We start from the raw sequence: 25,705 nt of genomic DNA on the forward strand, positions 1-25,705 counted from the left end.
AGAGTTATATATCCTGGATATCCTTTCTCACCTATATTACATATCACAGATATTTTCTCCCTATATGTGCTTTGCCTTTTCATTTTCTTAACAATGTCTTTTGAAGGGCAAATGTTTTAAATTGTGATCAGTTTTCTTTTTTCTTTTACATGCTGCCTAAAAGATATTTGCCTAGCCCAGGATCCCAAAGATTTTCTTGTTTTCTTCTAGATGATTTATAATTTTAACTTGTTCATTTAGATCTATCACTCATTTTGAATTAGTGTTTATATATAGAATGAGGTGAAGGTAAATTTGTATTTTTTTCTATGTGGATATCCAATTATTCCAGCACTGTTTGTTGAAAGGATATCCTTTTATCACTGAATTACTTTGATATCTATATAAAATTAGTTAACCATATGTGCATGTATTTTTTCCCATTGATCTGAATATTTTTATACTAATATCACACTGTTGTAAGTGTGATATTAAGTTGTGAAATCAGGCAATGTAAGTCTTTTGGCTTTTTGTTCTTTTTTAAAATTGTTTTGGGTATTCTAGATTCTTTGCATTTCTGTATAGATTTTAGCATCATATTGTCAATTTCTACAAAAACGCCTTTTGAGCTATTGATTGGGATTATGTTGAATCTATGGCTCAATTTAGGGAGTTTGACTTAACAATATTGAGTCTTCTATTCCACGAACATGGTATCCATGTCCATTTATTTTGGTCTTATTTAATGTCAACAGTCTTTTGTAGTTTTCGGTGTACAGGTCTTATACATCTTTTATTAAACTTACATATATTTCATGTATTGATGCTTTTGTAAATTGTAGTTTTTCAGATTTGTTTGTCCAGTTCACTGATGCTATACAGAAATACAATAACTTTTTGTCTGTTGATCTTTGTATCCTGCAACCTTGCTAAACTCACCTGTTATTTGTAGTAGTTTTTTTTGGGGAAATTCCTTAGGACTTTCTACATTGTCAATCACATCATCTGCAAAGAGACTTTTCCTTCTTTCCTTCTGATCTATGTGCCTTTTATTTCTCATTATTATTACAGTGGCTAGAACTTCTAGTATTATTTTGAAAAGAAGTGGGAAGGTCCTTGCTTTTCTCCTAATCTTAGGGAGAAAGCAGTTAGCCTGCACTATTAAGTATGATGTTAGCTGTTGGTTTTTCATAAGATGTCCTATAATAGGTTGAGTAACTTTCTTCTCATTTCTAGTTTACTGAGAGTTTTCATCATTATGGAATATTGAATTTTGTCAAATGCTTTTTCTAAATCTATTGATATAATCTTCCTAAAAAGTCTGTTAGTAGTAGGACTTTTCAACAACATTATTATTTATCATTTATTCATTTCATGTAACATTATTTCATAAGTTATTTTATAATTGATCAAAAACCAAATCGATTGATTTATTGGAAACTTCTTTCTCATGTAATTTTGAGTACATACTTTATGCTAACATTCTGCTCTGTAGAGATTAAATCTTATGAGACAGCTGCACTTTTGTTGTTACTTGTTTCTCCTCAATGCTGAGAAACATTTCATAAAGTACACTCTGTAAGAAGACAACAAATGTTCAATGTAGGAAGTAAGTCTGATAGTTTAATAATTTAGCTAAATGAAATCCTGATACCTGAAAAATGTTTTAATAAGTGAATGTAGTGAACAAAAGAGAATAGGAAAATTTGGGGTGAAAAAGAACAGATAAACTTATGCAGTTCAATCAGTAATTAGCATATGCTGTCAGTATGTGGGAGGTGGTATATTAAATATCAGTTCATTTTTGGGGGGAGGAATACCTTATCTGCCTCAAGGAGGGAGGTATTTAAGAAGAAGGATATGGAATACGACATTTTAAAAATGTGTATAGCTTTGGAAATTAAGTAGGTTTGATATTTTTAATAACTCACTTTTATAAATAATGCCTTTGATGTTTTTAGGAAAATAAAGTCTCTTCCCTTTGTTTTCAGAATTGGTTTTACTAAAGTCAGTGTTTGATGCTGCTTTGACTTGAGTATTTTAGAGCAGGGTTCTGTCACCTCAGTGCTCTCGTAAATTTAAAATCTGATATGGAGAGCCTACTCTGTTTTGTTTTATGTATTTGCTCTTGCTTTTAGCTAGGCACATGTTCTACTTAATTTGTGTAGGACTCTTTTCTCACCTGAGTTTTATTTCTGAGTGATAATCGTTAAGTGTGTTTCGTGGTTCTGTGTCATAGCAGTATGAAGTAGTTATCCCTTGTTCTGGCAACATATTGTGAAGAGAAAGTAGACAGGATGTTTGAAGTGTAATCATGGCCGCTTATTTGCCACATATGCACTGCTCTGGATTGATGCAAACCAACTGTAGTTCACTTTGTGGTCAACCCAAAGAAAAGGCTGTGGTTTTGTTTTTATCCTTAATCTTGAAATAGGGGGGTGTGAAGTATTTTTACATCTGGTTCAAAGCTCCCTAATTTGATTATTCTGCTTATAATTGCTATTAATGTTTTTCTTATCTAGATAAGCCTGGGGTTTGAGTTTCATATTTAATTTCAGATAGAGATGTTTGCGCATGTGTGTGTTTTTGTGAAACCCTAAAAATAGTAGTATGAAGGCTTCTAAGTGGTGGTTTCGGTAGTAATTAACATTTGAATGATCTCTTACAAAGTTGCAAAATACCTCTGCAAGCTGAAAAAGATACCACTTTTTTTTAGTTACTTCTAATTGTTTATGTGCTAAATAGGAAAGTTAAGCAATCAAAAATAGTATGCATTCTGGGAAATCATAGTTCCGTTGGGATTAATACTAAAAAAGAAATTAGGAGCTTAATATGTTAAAAGACCTATAAAAGTTATTAGAAATTTATGCTAAAAATTTTATGTAATACTAAAATTACAATATGTTCAATTCAGAAATTAGTAGCTGCATGTGGATTCTAATTATAGTGCAAGCAGTTGTTGTCTGGAAGCCTTTCCTCAGGAAATGAATCATTATGGAGCACTGCACTTTTTTAAATACCTGAAGGGTTGCAGTCTTCAGTGCTTTTTGTATTCTTTAGCCTACTTTATTATTTCTTTGTCCTTCCTTTTCTGTTTAACCATGTGTTTAGTGTTCCTATCCTTTATTCTGTTTTTCTGCTGCTATGGATTTGGAATATAGATAACTGAGTATAGTGAGAGGCAGTAGGATAGAGTTGGACGTGGAACTGGGAGTTTTTCTGCTGAACTTCAAGAATTAAGAACCATAGGGGCATACAAGTATAGGACGTACAGATCATTCAAAAAAGGGTCGGACTAGTCTTAGAAACTTTGCCATAGCCATACTCAATGCAAGAAGGTCGTAGAACAATATCCTCAGATTTCTGAAGGAAAGAAAATACATCTCAAGCATTTTATAAACATTTTATTTTTCAAGTGTAAGACAAGAGACATCCTAACCCAGGAATACCAGAGAAGTAACAACACTGTTGACACTCTTTTCAAACCGACAAACAAAAACCTATCTGAGGACATGTCCAGGCAACCAATAGCTGAATCAAAATAAAAAGTCAGGAATGGAGAAGCCACAGAAAAATGGTGTGTGTTGACTACTACTTAAGGTAAAATTCTAATACTAGCAACTGTGAGAATTATGGTTCTAGACCAGAATAGAAATGTTATAAACATCTTAAAATCTTTGTCAAAACATTTAAAATTCTTGGGGAACCTGGGTGGCTCAGTCGGTTAAGCGTCCAACTTCAGCTCAGGTCATGATCTCACGGTTTGTGACTTTGAGCCCCATATCAGGCTCGCTGCTGTCAGCATGGAGCCTGCTTTGGATTCTCTGTTCCCCTCTCCCTCTGTCCCTCCACTTCTCATGCTCTCTCTCTCTCAAAAGTAAATAAACCTTTAAAAAAAAAATTTAAATTCTCTTCTAATGGTTATAAGTATACAGAGAAGATTTTAAAATAGCAAAACTCATATTCAAAATATTAGAGACTTTGCAAATTGAAGTGTCACTTCTTTGCAAAAACTAACAAGAGGATCCGGTAGTTCTTGCCTGGCTTGCCTTCATCTCACTGTGTGACCTAAAATAACAGAGCACGCATCTTCTGTGTGCGGTGGTGAATTGTCCCCCTTTCAAAATTTGGATCCGTTTGAAAAATTTTACCCTTTGCACTACGTACCCTGAAATACCTCTGGGAATTTCTTTAATGGGAAGCCTTGTGCAGGTATCGTTTCCCTTGTGACATCTTCACCCTTTATGTCGCAACTACTTTCTTTATCTTTGTAGATAATTATGCCTTCACTCGGTTCCTCCAGCTGTGTACCCGGCGTCTCTGGAGCGATCTGGCGTCCTCTACATTCCGTGGCCGGCTGTGCTATACCCCATTTACGTTCGGTTCCATTTGCATTTTCAGTGTCCTCATTTTTCGTTTCTTTGCTGAACTTTCATCTCTGTTGGCTAATCTTTGTTGATGATCCATTTTTGTAAAATCATCAAACTGTCATGCGCGATTACCACTGGCTGACAAGGAGACAACTGCACACTTGCTGTGCATGAACTGAAAAATAGATACACAGTGATCACATCACTGACAGACTTCGAAAGAAGTGTGTGGTTGATCACGGATCATGATGAGCATCTGTTACTTACATAGGGACTTGTGGATCGAAGAACTGGCACCGAAGTTTGTGTTTTGTGCACTTACTGCAGTTAATATACATACGGTGGTTGAAGTTTGAACCATGTTGTTGAAGGTTTATTTAAATAAATTACAGAAACTTGTATATAGTGAAAGCGAAGACCGCCTATAATAACATAATTGACAAAAATCCTAAATTGAATGGGGAACAGTATGAATGCATTAATCCTATTATTCTTGTCAGGGAGTCAGTAAATACTGTCTGAAATTGAAATACATGAGCACAGTGATCTAACCTCTAAATGTTTTTCATAATCATATCATTAATTTTAGAGGAATCTTTTAGGGACTGTCCCCTAGAGAAGAAAATATAAAGTTCAGCAGGTTTTCTGGTTTCTGTCCTTTTCTGTTAAGACCTGTAGCCATTAGGTGGGGATGTGCCAGTCAAATTTCACTGAGGCAACTATCCAACTTAAAGAACCTGCCTCTGGCTTGTGGCCATGTGTGCAGGGCCAGTTCCATCAACTCTCATACCCTTTGGGCATTAAAATAATTCCCACTAAAGCCTCTTTATTTCTAATGCCCATGTTGTGGTCACTGCAGCTTCATCTTCTGTATCCCATTATTCACTTTTGGTACTTGAGAATTTCTTTTCTTGTTCTCAAGCTCAGCTGTGTATTTAAAATAATTGAGGGGTGCCTGGGTGGCTCAGCCAGTTGAGGGTTTGACTCTTGATTTTTGCTCAGATCATGATCTCACCGTTTGTGGGCTCGAACCCCACATCTGGCTCTGTCTGCGCTGACATTGCAGAGTCTGCTTAGGATTCTCTCTGTCTCCTCTCTCTGCCTCTCCCTGCTCGGGCTCTCTCTGTCAAATATACATACATACATACATACATACATAAAATAATTTAACACTGACAACATTTCTGTGTGTTTGTAATAAGAGGGAAGATTTTTTTTGCATGTGCTTTATTACCATCTGGATTAGAAATACTCTCATGGTCATTCTTAAAAAAAAATTCCTCTCAAAATAATATTGCAAACATAAAATTCCTATTAATAACTATTAAGAAATGGGTGAAACCTATAGAAGAAAACTAAATTCATAAAAGAAGATCTGAAATAATGTAGTGACATTCCTAGATGGGAAGACTCAATTGTTAATGGTATCAATTCTCCTCAAATTAGGCTCTTCCAGTTAAAATTTCAGTGGAATTTTAAGAAAAATTGAAAGTTTTCCGGAAGAGTAAATTGGAAAAAGTAGTTAAGAAAATTTTGAAGAAAAATAATTTGGGGAGAGTAAATTGCTATACTAAGTAGCAAGGTATGGTGCAAAAATAATCAAGATAATGGTCTAGAGCAGGAAATAGATCTGTAGGGCAGTAGAAGTAGGAAACAGGTCCGTCAAGCAAATCGGACTGTAGAACAAAATTGAGACTACAGAAACGTGTGTATAGACAATTTTGAACTAATCTGTATTTCAAGCAATTAGGGAGAAGATGGATTGTTTAAAAAGCAGCATTTAGAAAATTAGCTATTTTGGGGGGACAAACACAGTTAACGTCCCTATTTTATATCAAAAAGAGAATTAGATTCCAGAGGGAATTGGATCCTACATTGGATTGATCATCTCCTATGTTAGTGAGAGTATTATAGGGATGTAAATTAGGAATGTCTTCAGTTTGATAGGTATCAAAAATTAAATATTTATACCTTTGACCCACTGGGTCTATTTCTAGGGATTTAATCTATAGAAATAAAAGCATATGTACAAAAGATATATGCATATAGATGTTTATTGTAGCATTGTTTATATATTGTGAAAAATTGCATTCAACCTATATGTTCCTCAATAGAGGAATAAGTAAATTTTACTGTATCTATACTTTGGAATATTGTGAGGTACTATGAAAGGTAATAGGCTCTGGAGTCAGGTTGCCAGGTTTGAATTCTGGATTCATCATTTACTAGTTGCATGTCTGAGCTTACTTAACTTTTCTGGGCCTCAATTTTCTCATCTGTGTGAAAGGGATAATTGAATTTGTTTCAGAGGGCTGTGTGATAATTAAATGAACTAAACTGCACAGAACAGTGCTTAGAACATAAGAACTCAATAATAATAGTTAATATTAAGTGATCATTTTGCAGTTACTAAAAAAAACCCAAAAAACCCTAAAATTCTAGCACGGAAAAACTGCACTGTGATTTAAGTAAACAACTTTTAGAGCATTTTAGAGCAGTGTATGCATATGGCATGAGCAGCTGCTTGTAAATAAAATGTAAATTATATATGTGCATGTATTTTAATATATGTGGATACATTTGGAAGCATAAATGCCAGTCTTAACAGTAGTTACCTCTGGGGAATGAGATTGGGTGGAACAGAAGCAGATTATCAGATTTTTTTTTTTTATTTTTATTTATTTATTTTTTTTTTTTTAATTTTTTTTTTTCAAAGTTTATTTATTTTTGGGACAGAGAGAGACAGAGCATGAACGGGGGAGGGGCAGAGAGAGAGGGAGACACAGAATCGGAAACAGGCTCCAGGCTCTGAGCCATCAGCCCAGAGCCCGACGCGGGGCTCGAACTCACGGACCGCGAGATCGTGACCTGGCTGAAGTCCGACGCCTAACCGACTGCGCCACCCAGGCGCCCCAGATTATCAGATTTTTAAAGAAATATTTTTTAGTATGGTTTTTTTTTCCAAGCAGTTTTTCAAACATTTGTAACTAAAGTTTTTAAAAACAGATCCCATAGACTGTAAGAATAGTAGAACTTCTAACTTTTATCTTACCCTGTTTTTTTAATAACTGCAAGAAGGTTGTGTCCTGGGTGATGTTTGCTTTCTCTTATTTTTCTCAGTGACTCACTAAAATTTTCCTTGCAGGAACATGCTTACCCAGCTGATGAACTCATGCCTTTAACCTGCAGAGGTCGTGTTAGAGGCCAGGAACCAAGTCGGGGTGACGTTGATGACGCCTTGGGAAAGTGAGCATTAACGCAGTGGGTGGTGTGGCACCTCCTGGGTCCCAAGTCTCGGGCTTCCTAGATGTAGCTTACAGTTGTATTTCTGGGGATTGGTTAAATTTCAAGGACTGCTTTAAGTATTAACATTAAACTCTTTTATTTCCTTCTGTTATCTTTTATAAAAAATCAGTTTACCTCTTAAATCAGTGAAAAGTTGTTTGTTAAGGTAACTTTTGAAATGTATATAAAGTCTACACATTATAAGGTGTTGATGCTTTAATGTTTTTATTTGCTTTAAAAAGAGTTAATGAATATTTTCATTTGAAAGATATGTAGATACACTGAACATTAAAATGTAATTAATGTTCAGGTTTTTCAGTTGCCTTCAGTGCTTTTTTATAAGTTACATTGTACTGTAGATGATCGGAAGTACTAGCTAATAGAAACTACCAGTCAATAAGGCATAGATACATCTTTAGTTATAAATTCATGGATAAAGTATTCAGAACTCTAATGGTTTGTATCTCATTATACTTGTTTCTTAGATTTTCCTTGACACTGATTGATTCTTTGGACACTCTTGTGGTAGGTTGGATTCTTCTTGAATTTACTTATTTTATAAATTTCATAATATGTACACTCAAATATGAATACAATCATTACACAGTAAGTCTGAAGTAGAAGTTTTCAGAATTTAAGGTGTTCTGCTTTCACACTATTGAGTTGATTATTTCACGTGAATGTCAAATGAAATTATGTAGAAATCATGGAGATAATGAAATAATTTGTAGATATGTCAGCTTATGTGATGGCACTTTTAATCAGGAAGGTTGCTTCCCTTTATACAAAGAGATTAAGAAAACACCATTGATATATTTGACCCAGGGCATACTACAGTGATACTAAAATTGTTAAATTAGAATTCCTATAGGTTATGTTCATTTAAAAAAATTAATTTTTACCCAGCAGTGATTTTTGGCACTAAGTGATCACTTCTGGGCAATCCTTTTCAGGCTCATGGGATACAAAATCACTTTAATTAATTTTGATTGGGGATGGTCTGTTATGACAGAGGAGAAAGATTGAGTTCTAGGTGTCATGATTTCTAAATACAGTATCTTTCTAGTTTTCTACTTTTAGACCACTTACAGTGTAAAAGTAGGCTTGTTTCAGGATTTTTCTTAGGACATAATTCTCAGCTTTGAGTTAATATCTCAACTACTGATTAATATTTTAAAAAGCAAAACAAAAAATCTTTGGGGTGGCAGAAAATTTTCAGAACCAAGATTTTCTTCCCAGTATTGTTTCTGCATTGTTCTTTCGCTAGGCATTTTCTTTTTCCTCGCCTCTGCATTCCCCGCCCCCCCTTTCACTTCCCTCTTTCTGTACCCAGAGGCACAAATTACCACTCTGGGAGGAACTAAGTGGTGTTATTTATTTGTAACTGTAGCTAGGTTATACTCTTCGCATGTACCTTGATTGACATGGTGGAGTAAGCAAAGAGCAGTAGCTCTGTGTTAGGAAAGACCATAGGTGAAATTACGTTTATTTCTCATTCTGTCAGCTTTATCCTTCCCTGTGGCAAGTTCCCCATCTTCTCTCTGTAAGCTCTTAGTTGATTTTCTTGAACATGGATCTCAGATATCATATGCTGTAAAACATTTTTATCAGAAATAAAGGAAAAAAGGTGGTTTCAGTCTGTGTAACTTTCCCATATTTAGAAATCTGTTGGCTTCTAATTGAGTGGTCATTAATTATTACCCAGGTGATATCTTTCAGGTTTTGCCAATTATATACTTTGGCATCAGTTCTCAAAATATCCCAGCAGCAGCAGCAGCAGCAGCAGCAGCATCACCTGACAACTTGTTAGAAATGCAAAATTCTGGCGCCTCATCCCCAGACATACTAAATCAAAGTCTGGGAGTGAGGCCCAGTAGTCTGTTTTTTAACAAGCTCCCAGATGATTCTGATGTATGCTAAAGTTTGAGAAATACTGGATACTGATGCAGTGTTTTTTAAACTCCAACATACCACAAAGTCACCTGGGCACCTTGCTCATATGCAGATTCTGATCCAATAGACTGAAGCCAGGACCCAAGAATCTCTGTTTCTCATAAGCTGCCACTTGGTGGTGCTGCTATTGCTGGTTAGCTGACCGTGCTTTCGATGACCTGGGTATAAACTTGAGTTCGGGCTCTTTGTGACTGTACTGATGGATGTGACCTTAGCCAAATTATTTAACTTCTCTGGGTTCCTGTTTTCACCTCAGAAGGGCCTAGACTAGGCATTTAAGTTTCCTATTAACTGTAAGGGATTATTTCTTACTGATCTTTGGTTCAGATTCAGATAAGTAACTCCTATTTGTCTGTTTGTTGAAGCTATCCTCAAGAAGGGTTAAGAAGGAAGATTGATAAAGTCTTACAAATATTTAAAAAATGATACTTTATATAAACTCTTTAAATTTTAGTATTTTCAAGTAGGAATAACCTAAGTAACTTATTACATATCATCATAACTTCATAACACTATTTTAAACATTTTCTTTTTAATTTAAACAGAAGAATTAAAGTAGTTTAGAAAGTTTTTTTTCCTACATTTAAAAGGAGTGCTTTCTTGTACATTTTATCAATACATGTATTAATATTTCTAATTTACTTTGCCTTGACTTTGTGATTATTTTGTGATTTATTTGAAAATATTAATAGAACATATCACATATGTGCATAAAACTCTATTTTTATTTTGGTCATACCATGGTATGTTAAATACAATTTCTGTTGTCCTAGTTTGATCTTTAAATTTAACCTGTTCCTGATTCTAGCCACCTGGTTTCTATTGATGTAATGAAGCCAAGAACTAAAACTTTAAATTTATCTTAAAATTTTACATTACCATGAAATGTATAGAAAGAAAGATATCAAAGTAAATTAAAGATGATAGGGGAAAGGAAGAGACCTGAATTCATTCTTTGTTATCACCTAGGAGCTTAAAAGGTCATCCGCTAAGGGCGTCTGGGTGGCTCAGTCGGTTAAGCATCGACTCTTGATTTCAGCTCAGGTCATGATCCCAGGGTCTTGAGATCAAACCCCTCATCAGGCTCAGCACAGAGTACAGAGCTTGCTTGGGATTCTTTCTCCCTCTCTTTCTCTCTGCCTCTTCCCTGCCCGTGCCCTCAACTCACTCTCACTCTCTCTCTCTCTCTCTCTCTCTCTCTCTCTCTCTCTCAAAATAAATAACCCATCCCATCAACCAGTAGAGGATTTGGAGTGAATTTTCTAATTATGGATCAAGAGACTTTTCACTTTTATGCTCCTTTGAAACAAATAACACTGGTCCAGTTCTTGGAAGTAGTTCTCAGGAGATAGACTCAGGAAGAAGAATAAGATTAACAAATGATACTAAGAAGTGTATGTGTGGGTGAGTGAAACAGTTGTGTTTTATTCTAAAAGTGATAAAAGGTATGCATCTGTGCTCGTTGGCTGCAGAATTTACTTGGACTTGGAGATTGACAAGGAAAAGCAGTTAGTTTAAAACCAGGCTTCATAGTATATTTTACTCAGGACTTACCCTGAATTTTACTTTTATGTGAATTTTAGTCAAATTCTTATGGAATGTTTTATACTTAAATTAGAATTTTTAGTGAAAGTATCGAATTAGGTGAAAAAGCACTAGAAAATATTATCAAACAGAAAGATAAAACAATCAAGTGAAGGAAAACTGTTTTTCATGGATTTAGAGTCTAAATACCACATAATTGTGCACCTGTCACTGAACAATCTATCACAACCATAACTCAGGAAGCCAACAGCTAAGACCTGGCACACTGTCTTGACCAACCGCTCCCTCCTCGGGAATCCTGAGGGGGCTGGACAAATCAGAAACATAGCTCCTGGCTGGGTTTACCAACACTGGTGGCAAACAAACTCTGATAAACTCTGAGAAGTCAATAACTCGAGAGAGAAGGGTTTGGAAAAGAGATTTATTTTGGGTGCCGATACCTGGGGGAGGTAGCAAGTACAAGCCTTACCTCTTGGTAAGTACAACTGACCTCTTGGCAGGCAAGATGGACACCTAGAATTTTATAAGGAGAGGTTGGGGAATGAGGTGGGGGGGGGTACATGCAGGAGAACAGGCAGAGAGCTTGTGATCATGGGCGGGGGTCCGTAGGTGTTCAACTCATGATCATGGGCAGGGAAGGGGGCATGTAGGTTGTGGTCTTCTAGGCATCCCATTGATATCAGGGCTTTTCTGGTCTGGCAGTTGGAATGTTCTGGTCACTGCAAAATGTCTTGTCAGTGACTCTAGAAAGTGCGATAAGAAATAAGCACAATGGGTTGTAGTTAGAACTTGAGTTAAGTGGTCTTGTCTATTTATGGTTTTAACTGTTGGCATAAGTAGTTGAGCCTGAGGGCTCACTGACACAGTTTTAATTGAGACTGAAAAAGCAACTATGAAATGCATTGGCCACTTTATGGAGCTCATTGCAAGAATCCATAGAATCCTTAGGATTCTAGATGCTCGTGGTAATAATAATTATAACAGCAATGATATTAAACACTTATTAAGTCAGGCACTCTACTGAAAGTACTTTATATATATTACTTAAGAAATCAGTCCTATGAGAGTAGGTATTTCTTCTTTTTATGGGTAAGGGAACAGTCTCAGAGACAGAAGTCACTTGACTGAGATTATACAGGTAGGGAGTGAAAGAACCAGAGTTCAAATCAGGGCTTGCTCTTGATCACAACATTATACTCCTCCTCAATTAGGGCTCAGGGCATCCATGGATGAAGATGGCAGGTAGTGTTTGGTTTAGGATCAGTCATTCTCTGAAGGATGTGTTTGTTCTCTTACAAGAGTAAGCAACCTAGGGGCACCTGGGTGGCTTAGTCAGTTAAGCGTTGGACTCTTGATTTGAGCTCAGGTCATAATCTCATGGGTTGTGAGATTGAGCCCTGCGTGGAGCTCTGTGATGACTACGGGGAGCCTGTTTGGGATTCCCTCTCCTCTGCCCCTCTCCTGCCTGCTTGCATGTATATATGCACACTGTCTCTCAAAAAATAAAGGTAAGAGTAAGCAACCTTTAAAATGATGTTTGGTGAATAGTTGATGTTTGGTAAAAAGTTTTCAAGTTGTTTTGACTTGGAAACCAAGTCAGTGAGATGAGTAGAGCTCGTCTCATGCAGCTCTAGGTCATGGGTTATATATTAAGAAACTGGTTTTGTGATGACTCTTGTAAAGTCTTAATGATATTTTCATGTGTCTAAAAAAGAAGTGTATAAAGATTCCTTATAATGTAGGCATTTAATTTGGGGAGGGGGTTTAGATACCACATTTTTATCATAGGCTTGAGATAAACATTTTGTTTGTGTCACTTTTTAGAGTCTTAAGGTATTAATTTGCTTTTAGTAGCCATTCTAACACTATTTCTCTTTTACTTGGTGAAAAGAACTTTATTTTCATAACTTTCTTCTCCTAGGTATTAAATAAAACTAAAGAATTTGAAGATGCAGTGAGAAAAGTTTTAAGAGATGTTAATTTAGATAATGATGTAGTTGTATCAGTCTTTGAAACAAACATCAGAGTTCTTGGGTAAGTATGTAAGACACTAAAGCTATAACTTTAATAACAGAAAAGCCTAGGGCATACTGTTTATTTCTTGATGATACTAAAGCAAGAAATTTCTTAAGTTTAAAAGATAAAAGTTGGGATATTATGAAACACAGAGGCTGTGAGATGGCCTTGCATTGTATCAGACACAGACAGCAGCAAGCTTTGGAAATAGTTGTAGACTCAAAGGTAATCCCTGTATGTTGTTAAAAAAAGGACTAGAGGTTGAACTTTTGCATATCAGCTATATCTCATGTTTTTTGCTAGTTTACATAGTTTGCTATCTTTAACCAATACCTCTTCAAGCCAAATGAAATTAAATGTATATTACCTTTCGACTAAACAACTTGAGATGTTCTTAGAACATTTAAAAATACTGAATTATAGGATTTATTAATTCAAGTTTCAATGCTATTAAATTTTTATATTTAATGATTACTTTTATGCTATTGTAACATGTTTCCTTTTGTCAGATAAAGTGAGTCTTCAATTTAGGAAATATTTCACAGAGTTTATTAATCTATTACATTTAATACAGAGTGGGGAGGTTTTTTAATGTTATACTGTAAGAATTACAGATTTCATGATATAATTAAGTTAAATTTAAAATTTGTTAGAATCAAATGTTAAACTTGTTAAAATAAATTATTTCTAGAATATTCTTTTTTTTTCAGATATTCTTTATTATAAGAAATGTTAAGGTATTAGAGAATGCCAAACACTTTACAGCAGATAGAACATCTAAAATTTTTTTGAACTGGCTGTGGTTTGCCATCAAATGAGTAGCTAGAGTTAGGTAAAAAACAAAACAAAACAAAACAAACAACAAAAAAAACCCAAGTTCTCCTATGTAATTTCCTTATGTGTGCTAAACTGTTGATAACTAGATACCACATCTTTTTAGGTGGTAACGTAAAGTATCTGTAAACATGGATAATGTTTCATTTCTGTGATCGTAGGGGTCTGTTGGGCGGACACTCCTTGGCAATCATGCTGAAAGAAAAAGGCGAGTACATGCAGTGGTACAATGATGAACTTCTCCAAATGGCAAAGCAATTGGGTTACAAACTTTTACCAGCTTTCAATACTACCAGTGGCCTTCCTTATCCAAGAGTAAGTAATTCTGAAAAATATGGCAGTCTTTATATCCTTCCTTTGCTGTCTTAAAAAAATGAATTTTTGTGATTGGAGCCATTGTTCTTCATTTGCTTGAGGCTGGAGTAAAATCCTTCATTACTGTATGATACATTTATATAGACATTTCAATTAATTTGTGTTTGAGTGGTACGAGAATTTTGATTAGTTTAAGCCTTTTATGTGCCACTGTGTAACAGATTAGATAGATTATGCTGCAGGAGGGAGAAACAGATGCCAGACTAGAATTTGGGTTTGGAATTACTTGGGCAGAAAACACAGGTGCATCAGCAAGCATGGGTATTGATTCGCCAGAGGAGAGGATATAGAGAGAACACAGGACGGAGGGGAATGAGGAGGGAGTAGAGCATGTTCAGAGACTTGTTAGGAAGAGAACCACACAGTAGCTATGGTATTCTGAAATCTTAGAGCTTTGAAAGGAGGTATTTTAGAAACCAACAGAATTAGATGCAAACAGAGCCTTAAAGGATGTAATATGGGAGAATAAAGGGGAAAGATGGGTTCAAAGTAGGTGAAAATATAGGACCATTCATTTTTAGGTGTCCGTGTTGGTAGTTGAAGAGAGGTGGCAGCAGAGTCACTTGAGGGAGTTTTGTGTTTTTTCCCCCAAGAAGATTTTATATTTATTTATTATTTATTTTAATTTTTTTTTTTTTTTTAACGTTTATTCAGTTTTGAGAGAGAAACAGAGCATGAGCAGGGAAGGGGCAGAAGGAGGGGGACACAGAATCTGAAGCAGGTTCTAGGCTCTGAGCTGTCAGCACAGAGCCCGACACGGGGCTTGAACTCACGAACTGCGAGATCATGACCTGAGCCGAAGTCAGACGCTCAACCGACTGAGCCACCCAGGCGCCCCAGTAAATTTTATATTTAAAGCAAAGGGAAAGAAGCCATTGAATATGGAAAGAACTCTCTCTCTCTCCTGATTTATTTCTTTATTAACACTATTGCTCTCTCCCTCTTGTCCAAGTTAGATCCCTCAGCCATTACCAAGCTCTGTTAGTTTTTTCTTTCCTTATTGCTGCTATGCTAGTTGAAGCCAGTATAATTTTGTTCCTATACTGTTATAAATTCCAATCTTACTCTTTTCTCTCTGGTTTATTCTTTAGAGGCTTAAAAATTAATCTTACTAAAACATAACTTTTATCAAACTACCCTCAGAAGTTTTACTGACTCCCTATTGTACAGAGTATCTTTTAACTTACAGAATTCATTATGGTTTGGCAGTACGCTTTCTTTCTGACGTTCTCTCAGGACCTCATACCCAATGTAATGAGTGTTCCATTTCAACAGAAGAATCTATTAGTGTCCCCCCAAACACCTAAAGTATGTGTTTTTGTTTTTACATTTCAATGCCTTTAGGCCTACCATCTCTATTACCTGGAATAACTTTTCTCCCAATACAAATCAAGTAAGACTAACTTTCACCATCAAGAAACCTCTGGCCATGATCTAGAGCAGTGCTTTTCAAACTGGAGGTTACAATATATTCCTTTACCCACCAATTTAGTGGACTGTGACCAACACTTTTTTTTTTTTAAGTAAAACAGACTAGTTATTCAATCTCTTATTTAAATTTCTAGTTTTTGATATTTTGAATGGCTGTTCTGTGAACGTCTTTATACAGATCGTTTTACTTATTTCTTCCATAGGATAAATTACTAGAAGAGGAAATAGTCACAGAAGTAGGGAATGCTTTTTAAGGCTTTGGGTACTTACTGCCTAGTTGTTCTCCAGAAGGGTTCTACTTTTATAGTTACTCAGTGTTTTATAAAAGTATATGTGTCATTGTCCTGTTGCCAAAAATATGAATTATTCTTTGCTAATTTAGTGAGAAAAAATGGAGTCTTGTTTTAATGTGAATTTCTTTGCTTTCTAGTATGGTTAAACTTATTTGTTGATTTTTTTATTTTCTTGGCATATTAAAATTAAAAACAAAGTTATTTTGAATAAGCTAGATGTTTATTTAATTGGATTTACTTTTAGTAAACATTTTTAGTTTTTGTTATAAGCGGAGGTGCTGAATTATGGGGAATCTAGCATGTCTTCACTTTTGCCGTAACAGGAGAAACAGTCAAGGAATTAAAATAGTAGCTACTGGGGGGCCTGGGGGGCTCAGTCAGTTAAGCAACCGACTTTGGCTCAAGTCGTGATCTCACGGTTTGGTTCGTGAGTTTAAGCCCCGCGTCGGGCTGTCTGCTCTCAGCACAGAGCCAGCTTTGGATCTGTCTTCCTCTCTCTATCTGCCCCTCCCCAACTCGCACACGTGCACTCTCTCTCAAAAATAAATAAACATTTAAAAAAAGTAAAATATAAAACAGTAGCTAAGAGTATTATAGTAAAATAAAGAGAATGTGTTATTTTCTTATACTCTGAAGTATCAAAGTTTTTGATACTGCTTTTTAGAAGTAGACTGCAGACAGAAAATAAGTATCTTCCCATCCTTCCTTAATTCACACTTGTTAAATACTGCTTTTGCTCATGAAAATTTGTACAGTCAGTCTCTCTTAGATATGCATGCATAATTGATAGTATGGCATTAATGGTCCAAAATTTGCTGGACAGAAATGCTATAATAGTTAATGGTCATTTATTCCACCCGCGTATAAACCCTAGAGGTAGTCCACGGTATGTGATGCCATTTCCTCCAACGTAATTAAAAGTACTTTGCCAGTTTTTCATTTAAGACCTCATTTCTAAGATCAGGTAGATGATTCTATCCATGAAGTACAGGGTTAGTAAGAATTCCATTATGATTCAGTACATATTTTAGGGGTTTAATGGGTGTAGCAAATATATAATATAGATGAATTTAATGTAGGTAATTTAAAATTCTACTTTTTAATAAAAAAATTTCATTTTAAGAACTACTTTGTGACTCTCAGGAACACAGGATCAGGAGGAACCAGTTTCCAAATTCCTTCTAAGTATAAAACCTTTATTATACATTTATCCCTTTTTGTCTTAAGACTTTCAGATAAGGGGCAGTAAGCTCCTTGCTTCTGACTTCTTCATGACTAAATGGATGCTACTACCAGTGCCCTCTCTACACCCATCTTTTGAGATCTAGTCAGGAGTGGAGCTTATCTACCCTCTAGAGCAAAAGTCAGCAGTAGGATTTCCATTAGCAAAAAAGGCACTCAACGCTTCTTTCTTGTCTTGTAGAAATAGTAGTGCCCCCTGGAGATTTTGCATTTGAAAGTTGTTTAGTAACACTCACCTTCAACATACGAGATTGAAATGATATGATACTATAAATAGCTGTATTAAGAAATAGTCCTTTTATAGCATTTTGTAGAGATCATCTTGGAACAATAAATAAAGATTATAATTCAGTATACAAACATCTTAAATATTTTTAATGTACAGAACTTCAGTGATTCAAAATATCTCCTTTTTTGTTGTTAAGAGAAAAGATACTAAAAGTGGTATATAAATGTTTCCCCTGTTGTGTTTGCTTTGCCATGACTACTACTCTGGACTTCGCCATTGTTAGCCCTTAGCTACCCCCAATTATGTGATATTTTGTTATATATCAATGATATTTCTTCTGATTTTTAGATCTTAGCATTTGTTGTCAGTTCCATTTGTTTGGCACTTACTTGTGACTTTCCATTATTAGTTACCATCTCCATTTATATGTCTGTCTTATTTGCTCTGTCTGGATTTTAAGCTCCCTGAGGACAAGGATCTTTTCAGTTACTTTATGTCTTAACGTAATACCCAGCACGTAGTAGATAACTATTGGTCAGTTGATTGTAATAATTAGTAGAACTAACCAGAAAATAATTTTCACTGTTGACTCTTGCTGCAAATATTTATAAAAATTATTATACTTTACTTTAGCATAATTAATGTAAATTAATTTTAAAGTTTATTCTCAATTTTAATTCTGTAGGTAGAGATATAGGTAACATGGAAAGGACAAGGGATGGTTCCCATTCTGGTTCTTGGTTCAGAACTACCTAAAGTCATTTATTCTTTCAGAATTACAAATGATAGAGATAATTATGAATTTGAGTGGAGATAGAGAGATGCTGCTAGGCTAATAGCACATGAAACATGAGGTAAATTTTGCCTTAAGTGGCATTCTGCAAAGTGAGGTAAATGGCCAACATAGCAATCTGCTCTGTGTCTCACCTATGTTTCACTCTTGTTATTTGTTTATTGGTGGTGAGTGGGTATTATCCCTGTCTTCATGCATAGGTATTCCTAGAGTGTTGATTGGATACTGTTAAGGTAATAGGCATACCCAGCAATTGATTTCTGCAGCTAAGTCGAAATACAAATTTATTTGAACTTCTCCTTACGAGTCTGAATAGTAAGTGATCTAGAAACATGATTTTTATTTGTTTTGTTGTTGATGTTACGCTAAATCTTGGCATATGCTTGCTCTTTTGTTATTTATTTGGACTGTGGAAGACCATGATCAGTCTAGTCAGTTTGGTTCTGGTTCACCCAGTTTTATCATGTAGTATAATGTGGTTGTCTTTGAATTATAAAAAAAAAAAAAACTCCTTTGGAAAAAATTTTTTGTGTTGTTTGATAGCCCATCAGCAAGGCTATACACTGTGTTTCAGAACTTTTAAAGCCTTTAAACAAAATTTTAATCTTTTAAATACACCCCATACCTAATCAGTTTTTTCACTGTGGAGGGCTAATATAGTACTGGTTTTTCACAAATTCTCAATTAAACTGAATTTCTCTTAGGGCTAGTCTAATATCCTATTCTTGTACTAACTGGTTTAAACTGTCCAGAGAATAAAATTGTTTTGGAAGGTATTTTCTCTATGTAATTCTTAAATGGGTACTTAATTTTGGTCTCACTGAGGAAGGACATAAATGAAAACTTACCCCATGAATATATGTACGGTAGTATATACTTCACTAGATGTTAAATTGGAAAGTCACAAAGATCATCAGATTAAATTTCAGTGTTTAGGTATTTTATTAATTATTTCCATGATTTGATGAAAAATCTTGATTGAAAAATAATCTCTTATCCAGAAGCCATTATCTCTTGACAGTTGCTAATGATAATCTTCTGATTTTATTTAGATTAATTTAAAGTTTGGTATCAGAAAACCAGAAGCTCGGACAGGAACTGAGACAGATACCTGTACAGCTTGTGCAGGTACCTTGATCCTTGAGTTTGCTGCTTTAAGTCGATTCACAGGAGCAACAATATTTGAGGTTTGCTTTTCATAGTCTTTGATTTCTTGGGTTTTGGACATAACTAACTTTATATCTTTTTTTCATTGGTCAAGTATGAGGATTATCAATTGGAGGAGTACTGTTAGTTTAGGGAACTTTTGTCTGGATTCCATCACATGGTTTTTGTCAAAACCCCAGAAGTCATTGTGAGGTAGCTGTATGTTAAATACAACTTTGCATTTCTGGAAATTTTTAGCTCTATTCTTAGAAGACTTTTAGCTATATTCTATGAATTTGATATCACAAATGTCTTATATGAAAAACTGTCTTTTTGTTTATTCTACTTCTAGATGGTCTATTGCATTTCTGAAAGCTTCACTGAAACACAGTGAACTTTTTACTCTTGTCTTGACAGAGTCATAGCTGTAAGTTTTTTACTCCAAGGTTAATGTTATTTCTTATCTAAAAGACTTAATATTCCCTAAGTAATATGTTGTGGACTAGCTGTGTCTCACACCTTTAATTTTATCTGTATGTTTAAGCATGTCACTATAGTGCAATAGTATCACAAAATACCCTCTTTTTCAAACATATGATTTAGGAAAATTTTTAAAAATTCAGCAGATGGCACACAGAACAAGCCGAAATAGGGAATACTTAAAGACATTGGATCTGAGTGTAATTAAAATAAGTCAAGTGGTCTTTGTGTGTATGTGTATGTTTGGTTTAGTGTTTATTTTGTATTTTGCTGACATATTTTCCTTTCATTGAAAAGTATAGTCATTTTTGCATACTGTCTTAATTCAAACTACAAACTCTGAGATATTGATGCATGTATAGGATGGGCAAGTGAGACTTAAAGAGGATAAGATGCACAGCAAATAGGTGAATGAGTGGAATTGGAATTAGAATCCATGTCTTTCTAAATACAAAGTCCATACTCTTTCCACTAGTCGATTTTGTATTTATGAGTAAGTCTCTTGAAAATTATGATCTTTTTAACTTATGATTATACGTTAATTTATTGTAAGAGAAGCAACCTGATGCAGTTGACAGAGCATTGATCTAATATAGGGTTGGCAAACAACAGTCCGGGCCAAATCCAGCCACTGCCTGTTTTTGTGAATAAAGTTTTATTGAAACACAGCCATGCTTATTTATTTATTTTTGTCTATGACTCCATTTGTGCTACAGTGATAGAGGTGAGTAATTGTGGCAGTGACTGTATAACCCGTAATGCCTAAAATATTTAGTATTTGGCCCTTATCAGAAAAAGTTTGTTGGTGTTGATCTAATAAAGAGATAAGAATTCTCATATTAGTTGTCCTGTAATTCAGGTTTAAACTTTGGACAAATCTTTGATTTCATTGGGCCTGTTTTCTTAACTGTAGATAGGAATAGGGAAATATAATTATGAAACTTCTGGCCCTGAAGTTCTAGTGTTTAATTAAAGCCATAATCTGCTTTGTTCTAAAAAATCAGCATAAATAAATTGAATCAAGAGTTAAGACTATTTTACACTCCTCTTAGATCTACAAAGTGGCAAATTGGTTTAACGATTTTTTTTCTTTTGCAGAAGTACTTCTCCAAAGCTAAATAGAGTCATGCTCTGAAATTAATTTTAACTCTCCTGTAATGTCCTTTGCTTTTATCTTTTGTAACATTTTTTCATCCAAAGCCAAGAATTTGATCAGAAATTATTTTAATTTAGTGTCCAATGGGTAAAAATAAATGGAAAAAAATGGTATCATAAGCTTATAAATTTGGTATTGCCAAATGAATACTAGTTAATATATTTAGTCTTCAGTAACAAAGTTTTATGCTATTTAAGAAGTGGGCTCTTGAAATGCCTGTTTGTGTTTCAAAGATGACATACGAACTTTGAAATTCTCTTCTAATTCTCTAAATAAGACTATCTAAGGAGATCTTCACTTAGTATTTAAATGATAGGCATTATTTTAGCAAGTACATTTAATTATGGCAGCAATTAATATAATAATACATGTGTGAATGTGAACTTGCACTATCAGAGTAGATGAACATGATGGTCTCAAAGTGAGATCACTACCACTAAATAGCATTTTTAGACCTGTTCTTTTTAACTAGACTTGATTGGCTGAAAGAAAAAAAGCCAAGATTTTACTTGTAAGGAAGTTTAATATAATAAATCTTATCTTAGGAATTTTACTTAATTCTTAAAATATGCTGTGAGCCTTTGATTTTTGTTTCTTTGTCTCCTGTTTTCCAGAGACATAGAGTTCTTCAGGTATGCTTTTCTTTTTTTTAATTATAGGAATACGCAAGAAAAGCTCTTGATTTTCTCTGGGAAAAAAGACAGCGAAGTAGTAATTTAGTAGGCGTGACTATAAATATTCATACTGGAGATTGGGTAAGAAAAGGTATGTAAGTCAGGCTTCTTAAGCCTTCATATCCTCAGAATGGTTGGGAAATAAAGGATTTTCATTTGTTAAAATAATCTTTGGGACAGTATAAAGCATAGTTTTTCACCAGATTTTCTAGAATTTTAACTAATTTAACTTGATTTTCTTCTTTGGTGTCAAATAATAGCACACTTACTCTAGATGGGCTTACTGTTTTGTTTCATATTTTATTGGGTATAGCATTATAGATATAGGGTAGATGAAACACTAGAACTATTCCTTTGAGAACTAGAGGATCAGAATACCTCAGCCATCTCACATTAAGTGGAAATCTGTATTTAATGTTATCACCAGCCCTTATTAAAATGAATTGGATTCGTGAGACAAGTGTTATTTGAACAAACCAAATATAGTGTTATATAAAGAATATGAATGAATCTTTATAAGACACTCCTATAAAACATAGATGAATGGAAATATACTAGAATATTCCTAAGGAGATTATCTTACTTATTATCTATTTAGTATTATAGAAGATTTTTCCAAATTTTGTCTGTAGGGTTCCTGAAACTAATCTGAATTCTGGCTTCAGAATTCTGCAGTTTCTTTTTTTAAACTTACTTGGAGCCCCACATTGGGCATGGAGCCTATTTAAAAACAAAACAAAAAAAGAAAACAGTGTAATCTGCTTGGAACTGAAGTGCAAATTCATCAGAATTAATTTTCAATCATAATTTTTGGTTTATGACACACTCATCATTGGTCCATGCATGGCCCATTTTGCTTAGTCATTTTTAAGAATGTAGTAAGGACCTACAAATGGGCCATCCATTACTTGACAACATGCACTTCTGCGTATGGTCCTTGACTCTCTCTTCCTGTGCAATCCCACATCTCTGCCTTCTCTAACTGAAATAGTCATCATTCTTATGACTGATGATTTGCTTTTAATAAAGTTATGTTGCATCTGTATGTATTCTTAAAAAGTACATTTCTTTATTTTAAACTTTATAAAATCCTATGTCCTGTATACTTTTGAGACTCTTTCACTTAATATGATTTTGCTAAGATTCATGCATATTATTACATGAAGGCATATTTCATTTTATTTTGACTGCTGTCTAATATTTTATTGGATGAATGAACCACAGTCTAAGTATTTAGATAGTTTCCAGGATTTTACTGTTGTGAATAATAGTGCTGTGAATATTTTTTATGTTTCTCCTGTTGTACATGTTTAAGAGTTTTTCTTGGCTATATATGTAGGAGTGGAAGTTTTAGATCATAGGATAAATTAATGTTCAGCTTTAGGAGATAATGTCAAAATTGTTTTCAACATCATTTTCCAAAGTCATTTCACCACTTTATACTTCCATCAGCAACATATAAGAGATCCCACGAATTAACATCCTCTCCATTGAGTATTGTCAGACTCAAAAACGATTTTGCAATAAAATGGGTATAAAATGATTTCCCATTGTGGTTTCATTTTTATTTCTTTGACCATTGATGATGTTTAACACCTCTTCGTATTTAGTGGTCATATAGGTTTCCTTTTTTTTTTTTTTTTAATATTGATGTTTTTGTATTTTGTCCATTTTCTACTCAGTTGTGTTTTTTTTTTTTTTTTAATTTTTTTTTTCAACGTTTTTATTTATTTTTGGGACAGAGAGAGACAGAGCATGAACGGGGGAGGGGCAGAGAGAGAGGGAGACACAGAATCGGAAACAGGCTCCAGGCTCTGAGCCATCAGCCCAGAGCCTGACGCGGGGCTCGAACTCGCGGACCGCGAGATCGTGACCTGGCTGAAGCCGGACGCTTAACCGACTGCGCCACCCAGGCGCCCCAGTTGTGCTTTTAAAAAATATTGAGGGACACCTGGGTGGCTCTGTTGGTTAAGCATCCAACTCTTGATTTCGGCTCAGGTCATGACCTCGAGGTTTGTGGGATTGAGCCCAGAGTTGGGTGCTGCTCTGAGAGTGTGGAGCTTGCTTGGGTTTCTCTCTCTCTCAAAACAAATAAACTTAAAAAAACCTCACTTTATAAAAAAAAATAGTGTTGATACCTATGTGATACTTACGATCTATGTGATAACTATCCTTTGAAATTTATTGACATTTTCTTTTTGGCCTGGAACATAGCCAGTTTTTGTGAACATTTTGCTTAAAAAAGTATTTTCTAATTGTTGTATGTAGATATCTATATATATCAATTTGCTTAATTTGTTCAGATCTTTGCTGATTTTGTTTGCTTGAACTCTCAAGAATTAAGAAAGGTGGATAACGGTTCTGACAAAGATGATGGACTAATATCTGCCTATAGTTCTATTGGTGCACTGGTCTATTTTATTGGGTGCATACATTTAAAATTGCTCTCTTCTTGGTTGAACCTTCCATCATTATGCAGTGATCATCTCTAATAATGCTTTTTGTCTTTTAGTCTGTTTAATCTGATAGCAGTACAGCTCTATCAGCTTTATGTTGTTTAATTGCCTGATGAGTGTTTTTTCTATCCTTTTACTTTGAGTCTTTGCAGGTGCTCATGCTATAACTCTTATAAAATGTATAGGTTTGTAAAAACCAATTTGTCTTATCTTTTAATTGGTGATTTCAGTCCATTCACATTTACTTCTATTTTTAATATATTTGGGCTTATACTATCTTAATTGTAATTTCAATGTGTTCCACTTTAATCAGTGTGTTTTCTCTTTATCTTTTTGTTATTAAATGAAACTTATATTTACCTTCTAGTAAGACATGGACTTTAGCATGTTCTCCTGTCTCTGTCTCCACTCGCCCCACCCCCCATTTCCCATTATATTGATATTACGTAGTTGGTTCTTATTCACTCTGAATGTGTTCTTTTTTCTTTTGGTCTTAGTGCTACCCTCCTTTTCCTTTAAAGGTAACAGACCATCAAGGTATTTGCTCACTTGTACTTTGTATATTGCTCGCAACATCTGTTAGATTTGCCTCTCTTCTTATTTAAGTAATTATTCCTGCTTTCAGTAGCTTTAATAGCTACTGAGGCCTTTAGTGCCTGACAGTCATTTTATTATGCTTTCGTATTTGAGTGAAGGTTTGGCTGTATATAATTTTCTGTTTAAGTTCTTTTCCTTCAAGTCTTTAAAAATACAACTCTATTGTCTTCTTACATCCTGCTAAAAAATCTGATATTATTCTGATTTTTATGCCCTTGTGTGTATGATCTACTCTTTCTTTCTCGAAGATTAAGAATATTGAATGCAAAGAGGGGTGCCTGGGTGGCTCAGTCTGTTAAGCGTCCGACTTTGGCTCAGGTCATGATCTCACAGTTCGTGGGTTGGATCCCTGTGTTGGGCTCTGTGCTGACAGCTCAGAGCCTGGAACCTGCTTTAGATTCTGTGTCTCCCTCTCTCTGCCCCTCCCCCACTTGTGTTCTCTCTCTCTCTCTCTCTCTCTCTCTCAAAAATAAATAAACATTAAAAATTAAAAAACAATTGAATGTAAAGAAAATTTTCTGAAAATTTCACTATAGTTTTAGATGTAAAATATTCTTTAGCTCTCCTTTTGGTATTCTATGGGTCCTTTCTACTTAAAATCTTTGTTGGTTTTTTTTTTTTTAAGTTTATTTATTTGGGAGGGGGGCAGAGAGAGAATCCCAAGCAGGCTACCCACTGTCAGCACAGAGTTTGACATGGGGCTCAATCCCCCAACCGTGAAATCATGACCTAAGCCAAAATCAAGAGTCATACGCTTAGCCAGCTGAGCCACCCAGGCGCCCCTAAAATCTTTTATGTTTTTAATTGCTGAAAACTGGTCTTATTTTTTATTTTTTTCATCTTATTTTTGG

The 25,705-nt window shown here is 34.8% G+C and overlaps 1 protein-coding gene across 4 annotated transcripts in view; it reads left to right on the forward strand.

The window, feature by feature from the left end:
- Positions 1–25,705, forward strand: part of EDEM3 (ER degradation enhancing alpha-mannosidase like protein 3) — a 69,160-nt gene that overhangs the window by 12,130 nt on the left and 31,325 nt on the right. For all 4 annotated transcript variants that reach the window (XM_030302406.1, XM_030302404.1, XM_030302405.1 and 1 more), the window contains exons 3-8: positions 7,495–7,595; positions 8,120–8,159; positions 13,054–13,166; positions 14,144–14,297; positions 19,398–19,532; positions 21,787–21,892. In XM_030302406.1, the coding sequence (XP_030158266.1) occupies positions 7,495–7,595; positions 8,120–8,159; positions 13,054–13,166; positions 14,144–14,297; positions 19,398–19,532; positions 21,787–21,892 (649 nt within the window). The remainder of the gene's footprint in view (positions 1–7,494; positions 7,596–8,119; positions 8,160–13,053; positions 13,167–14,143; positions 14,298–19,397; positions 19,533–21,786; positions 21,893–25,705) is intronic.

The sequence above is a fragment of the Lynx canadensis genome, chromosome F1 (genome assembly GCF_007474595.2).
Source record: "Lynx canadensis isolate LIC74 chromosome F1, mLynCan4.pri.v2, whole genome shotgun sequence".
Classification (NCBI taxonomy): domain Eukaryota; kingdom Metazoa; phylum Chordata; class Mammalia; order Carnivora; family Felidae; genus Lynx; species Lynx canadensis.